At 31.2% G+C, this 15,367-nt stretch overlaps 1 protein-coding gene across 1 annotated transcript in view; it reads left to right on the forward strand.

The window, feature by feature from the left end:
- The window catches only part of LOC129804098 (ATP-binding cassette subfamily G member 4), a 43,948-nt gene that overhangs the window by 26,771 nt on the left and 1,810 nt on the right, over positions 1-15,367 (forward strand). The window contains exons 3-6 of the mRNA XM_055851169.1: positions 3,671-3,800; positions 4,782-5,205; positions 10,304-10,418; positions 11,003-11,458. Coding sequence (XP_055707144.1) covers positions 3,671-3,800; positions 4,782-5,205; positions 10,304-10,418; positions 11,003-11,458 — 1,125 coding nt within the window. The remainder of the gene's footprint in view (positions 1-3,670; positions 3,801-4,781; positions 5,206-10,303; positions 10,419-11,002; positions 11,459-15,367) is intronic.

Here is a 15,367-nt window from a genome sequence, read left to right on the forward strand (position 1 = left end):
TATCGTCATTTAATTAGATGAAGTTAATTTTAAAGTGATTCTTCGGTAGCCTTAACGGCTCTAACCATTTAAGGGACGATTGGATCATTGAACTTGGTGACCCAAAAACCAAACTTTTCCTACGGCAAACTAAAGTTATGTTTTACTCTAAAAAGTCAGAAAAATTATTTTTTCTTAAATACCATAATTCTTGACCTTCTGGTTCTTAAAAACACAGCTATTAATGTTACGATTTAATCAAAGATCTCTGATCGAATTCATTTTCGAGTGAAAAAAATACCAAATGCTTAAAATGGTAGGGGGAAGTGGGGCACTTTTGAAAGTGGGGCACCTTTGAAATTGGGGTTTTTCTCCTATGTTTAAGTGAAACTGAGCCATATAATTTAATTTAGCTTCTAAATCTGTTTGTGCAGCTAAATAATATCACGATAGACGATAACACTCAATTTTATTTAAAAATAGGTGAAAAATTCCAATTTGAAAGCTGCTCCAGTTTCAAAGGTGCCCCACTCCCCCTACGGAGAATTATAATCTTGGGACTGTAAGAAAAAATTTCAAATGCAACATGGGCCTATTTTGTGAACTAAGCAGTATTTCGGTAAAAAAAACAGTGAAATATTCTTGGAAAAGAAGAAATTATAAACATACTGATGATTTAATTTTGAAAATACTTTGATAATTTTGATCTCTTATTAATTATTTACTGACCAAAACAGATTTTCTTACTGTACAAAATTAAATTACATTACACAGTTGATTTTTATTGATAAAATTGCTAATCTTCTATCCAAAAATATTTATCTTCTTTTGAAATATTGACTCCAAGCGAGAAAATCAAAATAGTGGTAAATAATTAAAAATTCATAAGAACGTAAAATATTAGTAAAATACTAAATTTTGGTCCGTAAAAAAATAAGCTTTAAATGTATATTCGCACAGAGTGAACCGTTCAAACGATGCGATCTCTTTGTGCAAAGAGCTGTATCATTTCTCATCTCGTGTATGAGCTTTGTGTTATCACACTTGCACATTAAAATTTTAATGTGATTCACATTAGTTGTCGCTGGTGAGAGTCCAAATGTATATTTGTGTGTAAACATTTTTAAGTATTTTGTCTACGGCTTCTAGGGGAAAGCTTTCAGGCGTCGTATACATACTAGCTGCAAAAACTTCATATTTTTCCGTATTTCTTTAATGAATATGTCTCATTTTTTCAGGAAATGTGTGACTGAAGATTAGTTAAAATATATTAACACTAGGTCAGATTAATTAAAGAAATATGGGAAAATATGAAGTGTTCGAAGCCAGGATGTGTGTCAAACGTGAAAGCCTTCCTCTATATCGATTAAAAGTTAAAGCACTGATAGTTTTGACAAATACCGTGAAAGTCTTGAACCTAATTTTCGTATTAAGAAGTAGGGGGAGGTGAGGCTACTTTGAGTACAGTTGGGCTATATTGGAATACGATTTTTCGCATGTTTCTTAAAGAAAGTGGGTTTTTTTATAATATTTAACTTAGAACGAATATTTGTTTGTCTATCTAATGCCCTAGATACATTTGCGACTTAAGCCGAGAGACGGCTTAACGTTATTATAATCAATAATGATCAGATTACGTTTCCATCAGTTTCTAATTAATCCGTCTCTCGGCTTAAACCGAGAAACGCCTTAGTTAGTGGGAAACTGATGGGAATTTATTAAAATCATTATTTTGATTGTAATTACGTAAATCTGTCTCTCGTCTTAAGTCGTAAGTGTCTAGGAGGGCAAAAATGAGACGCTCAGAGCAGAAATGGACTCATACAAAGGAGACCACTGCTGCTCTGAGCGTCTTAACACTAAACCTACCGACCGTTTTTGGTCGTCTTGGTCGTCTTTTGGTCAAATGACAAACCGCGGTTGGGTAGGATACTCAACAAATTTGTCTTGGAAAACAACAAAAAATTAAAATTTAAACACTGAAAAATATATTACATGCACATTTTAAGAAATTCATTAAGCTTGATAGTGACATTGCACCGTTTAAATATGTGTTAATTTTACACCGATCAATTTGACCGGGTCTTGGTAGGTTTAGTGTTAAATTACATTACGTTAAAGCCCAGTTTCCTTCATAAATATGCGAAATAATCATATTTTAATGTAGCCCCCACAACTTAAAGTGGCCTCACTACCCTCTATTTTGAAAACTTAAATAAAAAATTTAAAAAAAAACAGTTTTCATTATACTTTACTTTACTTTTAAATTTTTTAGACGAAGTGTTACTGTGTTATCACACTTGCACATTAAAATTTTAATATGATTCACATTAATTGTCGCTGGTGAGAGTCCAAATGTATAATTTGTGTATTTGAATCATTTTATATTCAAAATTTGATCTATTTGTTGATGAAAAGGTAGACTTGGCCCGCAAAATTTGATATAAATTGATTTATAGCATTAATGCGAAAACTTAATGCGATTTTCTCTTTAAATTTTTAATGTGAAAAATATTTGTACTTTAGGTAAATTTAAACTTATTTTTGCAGGCCAAGTCCATTTCTTTATCAATAAATAGAAAAATCCCAAATATTAAGTGACTCAAAGACAGAAATAACATATTTGGACGCTCACAAGCGACAATTAATGTGAATCACATTAAAATTTTAATGTGCAAGTGTGATAACGCCAAACTTTATAGTTTACATGATTTATTTTAAATAACAAAAACGATATTAAGCTTGCCATTCTTAAAAGATAAAAATGGTTAAAAAGTAAATTTAATACGTCAACAAAACCATAGCTTATTGTTAAAATTTATTTGTCTAACTTGTAAAAAGTTGTATTTTTATGTGGTGCTTATTGTGAATGGAAAACTATTAAAATAAAGTATGTTTACTCTTTTTTGTTTTTATATATTAAAAGATTTATTTTGCTTAAGTTCACCAGTGCATAAAGAAGCAATAATTAAAAAAAAATATTATCTGGAATTTTTATTTTAAAATTTCAAACATTCAATCGTTGGAATCTGATTCGGAGATCTTAAAAAATTATAGCTTTATGATTGTTTTTATAAGTCATTAATTATTATAAATATATTGTAAGAGAAAAACAGTATAGCTAGGTTGAGATTTTTTAAAAATGTCTAAAGTTTTTGTTTTTTTTTTTTTGAGGTAGTAAAATTCTTATCACGTTGTTTCCTTGTAAAATAAAATTGTGATCAAAGAAAAGCATCAGTTTGTTTAACCTTTAAACACTAATTAATTCCCTATTAATTAGTATTCGTTGTACTAATTAAAGTTCGTATTAATTAGACCTGTAAAATAGCTCTTAAAAAGTTATATCCGGTAACTTTTAAAATAAATCTCTGAGAAAAAAGGCGATTTCAGTTTTAATGGTTGACTTACGTAACTTGACTGGAATTTTGAGTCAGATGCTAATTTTTCAAAATACATACCAACTTTAATTTGGTTAACTTTTTCATTTATGACCAATGCACAAAAACTTTTGTTTAGTAAACATGTTTTTGACATTTCAATGAGAGTGAATGAGATCTACATCTAGTCATCTCGCTCATTCTCATGGGAAATTTTGAAAACATGTTTACAAACAAAAGTTATTGTGCGCTGGTCATTAGCAAAATCACGATATTTTTAACGTAAGAAGCTAATTCCAAAAATGCCTTTACAGGAAAAACCCGACAGAAACTATGCCTCTTGAAAGGGGTAAGTGGGGTATTCCCACAGGGTCAGCTTACGGGTATTATGGGACCATCAGGTGCTGGAAAAAGCAGTTTGCTGAATGCTATTTCAGGTTTTAGGTGAGTTTGGAAAAGAAAATAAAAAAAAACTTTGTACAATAATGCGACAATTGATCGTGCTCATAATATGATGGGATATGATTGCTATCGTGCATAAAATTGTTTCTATTTTTTCACATTAGCATTTCAAAGTTTTTCCTAAAGTGTTGCGAAAATAATTTTTTTCAATTTATGTTGCAATCTTAAGTAGCTGTTCCTCAGCGGTAATTGCTGTGGTGCTCGAGAATAAAATGTGATTCAAGTGGCACGATCGTCTGGGCAGTCACATGCAGCGACCTTTGAAGGCTTTTTCCGTTATCGCATAATAAATAACTTTCCGTATGACAATTGTATGTAATTCATTTTTATAATCAAAACAAACTTGAATATTTTATTGGGATTTTTGCCAACTTTTTGACCATAGCTCTTGAAAACCAGAAAACGTTTAAATTAGACAGTTATGCGATCACGCCGATCATTCACAATACAAATTAACATAATGAACTTTCAACGATGAATAGCAAGTTGAAATGGTGATCGAGACACGGACCATTGTATATAAGTGAAAAAAAAACTTCTACGGCTGTATTTACTTTTCTTTTTAGCTCTGTGGCCTATAAAAGCAAATTTACTTTTTTTACTGGTCATGTTTTGAGAAGTAACAGCAATGCAGTTTTTGAGAAGTCAATATCCTGAGATGTAAATAAAAACACGCGATGCAATTGTACAAACATCCCCAAATGCATTGTTGCACGCGATCATGTTGGTGATCGATACGATCTGTAAATAGACACTTTTGTTGAATTTAATTATCCGGTAAAATCTCTGATGGGTCAATTATACTACAAAAAGTATAAGAATGTGTGATTTTTTGTTACTTTCTCAAAATATTTATACACGATTATCGAATTAAAGATAACGAAATTAGTGATCGTACAAATCAACGTGTATGCAAAAAAATGACTATATGCAAATATAAATGGAAATTTTATTATTTAACAGAAGCGACGGCGTTAAAGGTGCTATTAAGGTAAACAGAAAAGAATCGTGCTACATCACCCAAGATGATCTGCACCAGCCACTCTTGACTGTGGAGGAGATAATGAATGTCGCGTGTGAGCTTAAGATAAAGAATCCCGTGAATAAACGTAGCCTGATCGATGACATTCTCAATAGCTTGAATTTGAGTGCAAAACGTGCGAATACCGCGAAACAACTCAGTGGTGGTGAGAAACGTAGGCTATCCATTGCCCTTGAACTTGTGGCGAATCCCTCGGTACTTTTTCTGGATGAACCAACGAGTGGCTTGGATGAAGTCACGGCCGCTCAGTGCGTGAGACTCCTGCGTGATCTGACAAAACAGGGCAGAACCATCGTCTGCACCATTCATCAGCCTTCAGGAGCAGTCTTAAGGCTCTTTGATCAAGTAAGTCAAGTGGTCTAACAAGTTATTATTAACTTTATTTAACATTTTATTATTCTAAAAAAAAATCATATCTCATTAGATGTCTCTACTTAATTTAATTATCAAACTTGAAAAAAAAGATATTATGGCGCTGAGGCGTGGCATATTTATTGCTGTTCGCTAATATGATAATTTAATATTTAGAATTTTTATTAGTTTCTTTATTTAGCCTTCGAGGTGATAGCCGGTTCATATTTTCTACAATCAAACCTCTGTTTTTATATTTCCTTAAAAGACATGCACTACAGAATCAAATATTAACTCTTAGGATTGTTATTACTCTAACCAAAAACTAAATGTTGACATATTAAAATTTTACTTGGTAAAACGACTATCTCAGAAACATTGTCTTTTCAATATTGTTTTGTACAATTCTCTGAAAAATGTGTTGGACACTTGAAACTTAGTCGAGCGAGAGACGGCTTAACGCAATTAAAAATCAAAATAATGAAAATTACTGCCTTATAGAACCAAGACTCTGATAAGTCTTTTAATTCACCTTGAAAAGGCTTAATACTGAGAATTTTGTTTTTAAATTTCTATGGAAACTTTACTTTTAATAGTCTTTTAGAGACGGAATCAAGAGAGCTATAAGCCAGATTATAAGAATTTTGGTAACATAAACAATATATAATGCCTTATGCGCTGAACACATTTACGACTTAAGCTTACGACTCTTATCGGTGGCAGCCAAAATCCCGAAAGCCAAAATCCCGAATGTTCAAAATCGTGAAAGGGATAAAATTATATGGAGGAAAATGTTCAGAATGGTTTCCCAAGACACAGAAGATCTCCCTTTGCCTCCAGCAAGCGCGGGTGCAATCCTGGGAGTAGCTATGACACTTTTAAGAATTCGGGATTTTGGTCTATTCGGGATTTTGGCTTTCGGGATTTTGGCTTTCGGGATTTTGGCTTTCGGGATTTTGACCGGGACCCAACTCTTATACGTACTTCAGACCTAAAGCTTAACCATATGGCTTAACCGCTCCAATTTCTTATCTATCACGATTTTTTAGAAAGAATAACTTACGATTGAAAGCTATTGGTTCTGAAAAAGTAATAAAATTACTCTCTATATTTAGGATTTTGAGACCTTCGGGAACTAGACTAAACCCTCTAGTCTGAAGACTGCTTTACACACTTACGAGTCGGCTTAAGCCGAGAAACGCCTTAGTCAGAAACCGATGGAAATGTATTCAGATCATTATTTTGATTATAATTGCGTTAAACCATCACTCGGCTTAAGTCGTAAATGCGTCTAGCTCATAAAGCTCTGCCATCCCTAAAGACTGATTGGGTACACAATGTGCCTTGTCTCTAGGGTTAGCCCTCTGATTGGGAGGTGAAGGGTGTGCAACTATACCGTCCAATAATGAACATGGCTTTCGATGTGTATAAGACTATGGGCATGGAACACTCATTCCTTTCTTTGACATAACGCTCTTGCAGACGTTAAACCGTTCTCAGTTAAACCAGGGGCCTCTCGACATTTAATTTTTCCCAACGCTTTCGGTTCGGACTCCAAACTAAGAGACTCCAGTAGTCACACACAAAGAGAGAAAAATTGCTAAAAAAAAATCTTAAAATAAGTAGAAAATTAAGTGCAGTGCCCCAAATCCCATGCCATGTGAACCAAAAGACCCTTTGACAAAGCAAGAAAAGACTAAAAATTTGAGTAAGACAATTAAATTATTGTAAAATGTTTTGATGAATAAAAAGTACTCTTTCCCGTCCCAGCCACTGAAGAAGGCTTGGAGTCCGAGCCGAAAGCTTTGGGAAGAATTTGAAAATTTTCTTTGCTTGTTCTTACCCGACGCTCACCGGTTTCCACACCTATTGTATTAATCGTCCGAAATTACCAAAAAAAAATCATTTTTCCATCATTTGACGAACATTTTTTGTACTTTTACAAACATTTGTTCGTAAATGTTCGTTTTTTTTTTTTTGTTTCCCCCCTTACCTACCCCCCTTACCAAGGTCTTAGGCCTTGAGGCCTATTTTGACCAAAATCAAATGTTCAGAGAACCGAAATACATTCATCCATGTATTCAAAAATACCAAATCGTCGATCAATAAAAAAAAAAAATTTCCTATATCAACTGGTAAAAATAAGTAATTAAATAAATAAGTAACAGATATGAATTAGGACCTTACGTAAATGTTCGTAAACACACAGAAAAATGTTCGTACAATTTTGTCATTTGTTCGTATATTTTTGTATGTTAAGTATCGTAAAAATTTGCATAGCAAAAATTTACGAACAAATACGAACAAATGACAAAATTTTACATTTTTCTGTGTGTTTACGAACATTTACGAACAAATGTTTGTAAAAGTACAAAAAATGTTCGTCAAATGATCATTTTACGAACAATGTTTGTGAAAAAAGTACAAAATTTTACGAACTTGTTTGTGGGTTATATGATTCACGAGCATTTCGTAAGTCCTCCGTAGGATCTCACAAACATTTACGAACAATTTTACAAAGTATTTTTTTCTGTGTAGGTGATAATTGAAGATATCTGCGAGTTGTACTTAAAGCGGTATTCAGACTAGAGGTTTAGCCCAGTTCTCGAAAGTCTCAAAATTTAAATTATCAAAAAAAAGATCATTTATGTTAATAATCTAATCCTAAGTGATTTTGTTGTAAAAAAAAAATTGAAAAGAAATTAGTATAGTTATAGTTAAGCCATATGGCTTAGTATAACGTCTGAAGCCCGTATAAGTGTATAACGTCTATAAGTAATGACTGAATTCTAAATGGAAAATCAAACTAACGAGTTCAAGATTTCTGCAATATTTTTTTTTTCTATTTTCTAATTTTTTATATTCACTGATTTACGGCCAATTAACATTAATCCATAAATCATTTCGAAATTGATAAAAATTGCAGAAGCTATATAACTTAATGACCGATAAAAATTAACAATCGGCAAATCACTGGTTCACAGTGATTTAATAGAATAAGACTTATCTATGGGATTCCACATCTGCCCCAATTTGTCATGAAATACGCTTTTTACTATAATTAATTTTTGACCTTAAAAAAATGTTTATTGCAATTTTTCAGTTTCTCAATTTGGTTTTTGTGGCCCAAAATGTTATCTGAAACTGTGGAAAAATGTCAAAAGTTTTTGAAATCCAAAGATTTTTTTGTTTTTCAATCAAATTGAATTTACAGTTGGATTGTAGAGCTAAATTAAACTATGAAAATATCCAGTTCCATTTAAAAATAGGAGAAAAAGACCTGATGCCCTACTTCTTCCTGTAAAAAATTGAGTTACAAAATAGATATAAAAAAAAACATTGTTAAAAAATTGTTGTTTTTTCTAAATTGAATAGCATGCACGCCTTCAATAATGGTTTTGCTTGGATTTTGCATTATTTTAATCTACATTCTCATTCTGATATATAAAACTGAACTGTACGGAGAAGTGGGTAACCTTTGTATTGTGTTACCTTTAAAATTGAACTATTTTTTAAAGGATTTAAGGCTTATCATGACGTAGTTTAGCTTCGAAATTTGTTTATGAAGTTAAATAATACCGTCCACTTCCATGAGAAAATAAAACTAATTTTAAAACTGCCTCAAATCAAAGGTGTCCCACTATTGACTTTAGAAACTATTCCCGATCGAAAAATCTGGATTTTTTTGGAAAAAAAGATTTTGACAATACAAGATATTACAAAAAAAAACTATAGCGAATATAAGTTAGCGATAAGTCTTGGCACTAATTCTTCAAATATATTTTTTTTTAATATTTTTGCGAAATACTTAATTTATTTTAAGAAAAATAAAGTGTGTAAAATTTACGGAAATCTACATTGCATTAGCTTCTCCACGGTACAATATTATTGGAAAAACTTCCAGTGATTTTCCTACACTCTGAAATTTTCTGAATTATTTTAAATACAAAATAAAGCAATAAAATACATAAGTTCTAAACTAACTGAAGAAAAGAATATATTTATGTGGTAAATATTACATCAAAGTTAAAGTTCTGAAAAATTGCTCAAAATTCCATAATCAAATTCTAAATTTGAAACCGGTTTAAAACCGGTTAACCGGTTTCAGAGCTATCCAAAACCGGTTAACCCTTTAAGGACGATTGGAACACCGGTGTCCCATAAAGAAAATAATTTTTCCTGACTACCTAAAGTTATTTTTTTCTTATGTCTGTACATAATTGTAAAGTAGAAGGTTGAAGAAATCTAGAATAGTTTTTGCAAGTATCTAGCTATTTGCTATGTAGCAAATATTTAAGCTTAAAAATGGCGAATTTTTAAATTCTCAAATTCATAATTGATTTTATTTATTTTTTATACTTCCAATTTGTTTTTAACAAGACCCCTTTGGCAATAAAAACTACAATACTCAAACATAATATTTTTTATTAAAGCGAAATATTTTATTCATTGGTATTATCAGAAAAATTACTTAAATTTTTGGGCTAGTCTTGTCCCTAACGTTGATAGGAGCACAAAATACACCGAATCAGACTCTGTTGGACTTTCCAAGGTTAGATTAAGATTTATCATTGATTATGTTTCTCAGTTTAATTTTTATTGTTGATTTTCAGTCCGTAAAAAGTGTCTCGTCGTTAAAAGGTTAACCGTCAATCCTAAAAACCCAGTTATTTGGAATCACTACCTTTATTAGATCTGACTTAGTTTTTTCTGGAAATCTGTTATACTTGTATTACTTAATACTAGCTAAAAATAAAGTAGCTTAATACTATAGAAAGAGCTAAGCTAGATAGAAAAACATCTTTTTGGCAAACTTTTAAGAAGATCCATTGGGCCGGAGATTTGACAAAACTTTCCCATATTTTCTGGGTGGAAGAACATCCTTTTGACAAACTTTTCGTGATAATTTGGCAAGACTTTTTTCCAAAGTACACTTAAAATATAATGGAGGAGGCGAATTCGCAGATTGACTTAGAGTATTCTGCGAATTTTCCTTATCTTTCGTTATTATTTAATGTTTAAAAATGCTATAATGCTTATTAATGTTAATTCTGAGTAATCGAAGATTTCTCAACATTATTTTTGTTTTCAGATTTATGTCCTAGCCAAAGGACAATGCGTCTATCAAGGGGCTCCTCAATCAATTGTCCCCTTTATGGCATCGCGTGGCTACGAATGTCCCAAACACTACAATCCATCCGACTTCAGTAAGTTTATTTCCATGTTAATTACCCATAACTAATTATATTATCTCCCTCTATAGTACGTGATTAATGTGATTAATCACCGTTCAATACAGCAATATTTCTTAAGAGTTGCAAATGAGGGAGCACGTAAATCAAGATAACAATATATAATTGAAAGTTACACTTTTAATGTAACTTCTTTTCTCAGATTTCTCAATATTCTGACGAAAGGAATCCCAGAAATGAATCTTTTATTGTCGGTTTCTACTTTTACAACACTTCCGATTGTGAATTTAAAAAAATTTAAGAAAGTTTTCTATGCTGATTTTGCTCATTTATTAACTTAAAAAAAAAGCGAGATTGATTGAAGTGTAATGATCACTTTGAGCTTTTCTTTGTTTGAATCTCTGACCCACAAACTTAAAGGCACAAAAACCTCGGAATCTCTGTAATTTTGGCGGATAGTGATCGTACAAATGGTTTTTTGTCTCGACACTTTGGTGATTAAAGAGAAATGGGAATCACTCGCGGTTAAGAGTTGATCTTTCTTTAATTTCTTGCGGATATTTTGTCTGAATTTTAAAATGTTGTTTTCTTTCTGCCAGTCATTGAACTCTGTGATGCCGAAAACGATGTGATCAGCAATCTCTCCGAGGCCATTAACAATGGAAAGTCCGTAATTGTGCCCACGGACAAAGACACAACAAGTGGATTTGTGCTAAAGAATGCTGTTATGTCCATGCTCTTGGACACAGCGTCACCTCCAAAATCCTCCATCCTGGAGAAGATGAAGGCCCTAAAACGCTTCATGCACAGTGATTACGCTCACTCGAGTTTCAAACAGTTTCTGGTCCTCACACGGATGATGCAGACAAAGATCTATAGAAATAGGATAGCACTGGGCATTCAGCTGTTTCACCACATAATCTGTGGATCAATGCTGGGACTGATCTTCTTTAACTCAGCCAATGATGGGGAGCGAATGTTTGACCACCTCAAATTTAGTATTGCAATTGTGTTCTTTCTCTCTTACACACAAATCATCATTCCAGTTCTCAGCTGTAAGTATCCATATAAAGTTGTTAATTTATTGTTCAAAGATTGCACGAGAATATTAGAAATTCCGTCAATTTTGAAAAACCCATGATTCTTGTAGTGGCTCAAGTTATGGCTGTACGAATTTATTTTAATTTTATGAGAATATACCCCTCAGTTTTCTGGACAGATCTTGTTTTTGTGTAAAATCTGCCCGATAAATCTTCAAGATCAATGTTATTCTTCTGTATTTTACCACATTTTTTGATTTCTCAATGTCAAATGGAAAACTTTAGAATAGATAATATTTTGAACATTCCAACCAACAATATTAGATAGGATTGAGGATCGGTTGAGAAGGTTAATTTTTATGGTTAGTAACAAATTAGTTTTTTTTTCTACTTTTCTACTAATCAAAATGACAAAGCATCTAAGCTTTGCAGAATGCTTGATTTTCTAGTGAATACTGTTTTTTTTTTATAAATTCAACCAATTCAAAAACCAGGTCAAAAACTAAAAAAAAAGCATTCCGAAATCGATAATTGGTTAAGAAGTGCACATTTTAAACTATTTATCTGGAATAGTTTACCGATTATGATTAAAGAAATAAACCGATGCAGTACAGAACCTTCTCAAAAAATCCAAATTTTACCAAATACGTTGAAAAACGGGCCCTAGAGAGTGGTTGAACCTAGACCTTCAAGAATTAAAAAAATAGATTTTTTCCTATTATAGACTATTCCTGGACTTTTCTCAAAACATACCCAAAAATAAAACTTATGGCGACCTCGTAAAAAATTCACCTTCTGTTACAAAATGATTTCAAAAAACCACAAAATTAAAAATATTTGATGTTATGTTAACACATCACATTTTTTTGGTTTATGGAATCATTTTCAAGGCGATAAGTAAAGACGAACCAAAAGTAATGCTACTCTATGCCGTTTATTAAATAAACCGGAAAAGTACAGCTTTCGTGCTAGGAAGGGGGAGGCGAGAAAAAGAAAAAAATCGTTTAGACAAAGATAACGTTTTTATTTACTGCAGTAACCGACATTCGGAAGTTAATATCTTGTACTGATTAAGCTCTATACCGGTGACAAGTTGGAAAAAAGAGTGGATTATGAGATATTTAATTAAATATCTCATATTGAGTTCGAAAAGTTAAAAGGATGTTATAATGTTTTATCCAGTAAACAAAAGTGTTTATCTTATAGAAATGTGTCTTATTAATAAAATTAATATCTAAAATTATTGTAGACAAAATTAAATTATCCAAGAAATTATCTTTACTTTTCGTTGATCAAGAATCAATAGGGGAAAGTACTCTCCGTTCGAACGTTCATGCCTTCGAATAATGTGAATTTTCTTTAAGTTTTCCTAAGAGACTTAAATATTTCTATTAAATCTTAGTCAGATTATCATCAATTGTTGATAATTCCGTGATAATTTAGTGTAAATCTCTTACGAAAAAAAAGAAATTCACATTATTCGAATGCATGAACGTTCGAAGGGAGAGTATTTTCCCCTATAAATTTAAACTGGTTATTAATCTTTTATTTTTATTTATTACAAATGAAAATAAGAACAAATACAATTCTAAGTACAGTACGGCTATTAATGTTTAAGGTTCCCGACTTTGTTATTTATTGTTTTTCCTCAGTATTTGTCAGATAGTAATTTTATAGATTGATGATTTTGGTATCTTTCTATGTATGTTTTTAGTTTTTTAAAGGATATTCAACATAGGATATTGGTCAACACAGGCCTAGAGGTCTAAGATCTTGGTAAGGGGGTAAACAAAAAAACAATTCTAAGTTCTAATTATTACCAACAAATAATAAAATATTTATTTAGCTCTATAAAATGTTGTCGCTTTTGTGTTAAATCTTTGGCCAAAAGTTTGAATGTTTTTAATAATTTTAAAATCCAACCAATCAAAGAACGTGATGGGACTCAAACATTATTATGAGTTTATTAATAATTATAATATTTAATTATGCGTTTGTGATGCTAAACGTATTGCACACGTGTAATGAGTCTGACCATTAAATTATAATTTTGAATTTTACTGTACAAATAAAAGACAAAATTTTATTTCTTACTGGTGATTTTTGACTTTTATGGCCTCCATAGACACTAGAAGAATTTATGTTCATCATAGTAAAGCAAATTCCTTACGCTTGTCTAGGAAAAACTCTTCAATATGGACATAAATTTTTCTAGTGTGTAGAGGCCATTACATAGACATTTTTACTAATTTTATTTAACTAGACTTTCCTCACATTTTTGGTTTAAAAAAAAAGTCACTGATAGTTTAACTGTACCAAATTTCGACCAACTTGCAATTCCGGCCATTTTTTTTGTTCCTCAAATTTTAATGAATTTTTAGTTTTTGCACATTCTAGAGATTTTACACAACGCAAGAAAAAAATATAAATTTCGTTTCAACGAACGAGATGATGTGAAAAAGACTTTGGAAATATTCCAAAAAGGTGAAAAACTATGAGAATTAATGTAGGCGAAAAATTATACAAAGCTATGTCTGTATTTTCACTCATTTAAAAATGTTTTAAGAATGATTTTAGAGAAAACTAAGACGATAGACTAAAGTAAACTAAAAAATAATTTGTATTAAAAATATAACATTTCAAACTTAAGACTTTGGCGCTTTACATGTAACTATGCCGAAATTTGGTACAGTTACCCTATAGTCATTTTCAAATTTTGATACTAATAATTGATACATCTAATAACTTTTGCTAGTATTCACAATCATTTTTCATTTTTCTAAAATTACCAAAAAAAGTGAATTTTCAATTGATTTTTGCTTATTTTCTGTTTTTATTTTTATCAATTTTTTCAACATAGTTTAATTCTGAAACAAATTCAAAGTGAAACTACTTTACTTTTGCACATCAATTATTGTAGGAATCGAATCATTGTGTTGATTGAAAAACTATTAGGGTTTTTATGGACTTTAAAATAAGACTTAAAATTTAGCATTTCCCATATGAACGGTATAAATCATCAGAACATGTTTTATATAATTGAGTTGAAATATTTATTGAGGGTGTGGCTTATTTTATATTGGAGGCTTTCATCGAGTATCGTGAATATAATTAAAAGATAAGTGCAAATGAAATTTTTCTGTAGTTTTTTTAAGGCTTAGTACCGGTTTCCGACCGATTAAAACCATTTGGAGAAGGTAGCTAAAAAAAAGATTAACAAAAGCGTATATAAGCAGCCGTTTAGCATATCCTTTGAAATTGGGATTTTTCACCTGGGACTGAGCCATATAATAGTGTAATTTAGCTTCTCAATCTATTTGTGCAGCTAAATTATATCATGATAAGGTTAAATTTTATTTAAAAAGAGGTAAAAAAAACCCAATTTCAAAAGTGCCCCACTTCCCTCTACCTTATCTTTACGTTTTTGTTTAGGGTTAAAACAATTTGTATTACCAAAGTTTTACTTCTTTTTCTCCTTTTCTACCAAAGTAAAATTTTTGTTTTTTTGGAAAATTTTATACAAATACTAATATTTTGAATGTGTGTCCTTATTTATTAAAGGGCGGAATCCTTTACATTTAATCTTGACTAAAGGGAAGGGAAGGGGTGTGAAGTGGTCTTATTGGTGTTATTCCTTTGTCTTTCATAATTCGTTAAATCGTGTCGAGTTAACCCTCTAACGGTGTTTTCTTTAATATGCGAAAAAAGTTCTAAAACAATGTTTTCTAGGATAATTATGATCCAATAAAGTCGAAAAAACCATCCATTCTTCATTATCTCTTTTAGATTAGGCGCTAGGTGAGAAAATATAAAAAATTTTTGAAACTCTTTTTGCTTCTAAAATTCACATTTTTAGTTTTTTTTTCAAATTTTTTAAACAAAATATACAAAGTAGAATGACATATCTTTCAGTAAAAAATAAAT

Source organism: Phlebotomus papatasi, chromosome 2, assembly GCF_024763615.1.
Source record: "Phlebotomus papatasi isolate M1 chromosome 2, Ppap_2.1, whole genome shotgun sequence".
NCBI lineage: Eukaryota > Metazoa > Arthropoda > Insecta > Diptera > Psychodidae > Phlebotomus > Phlebotomus papatasi.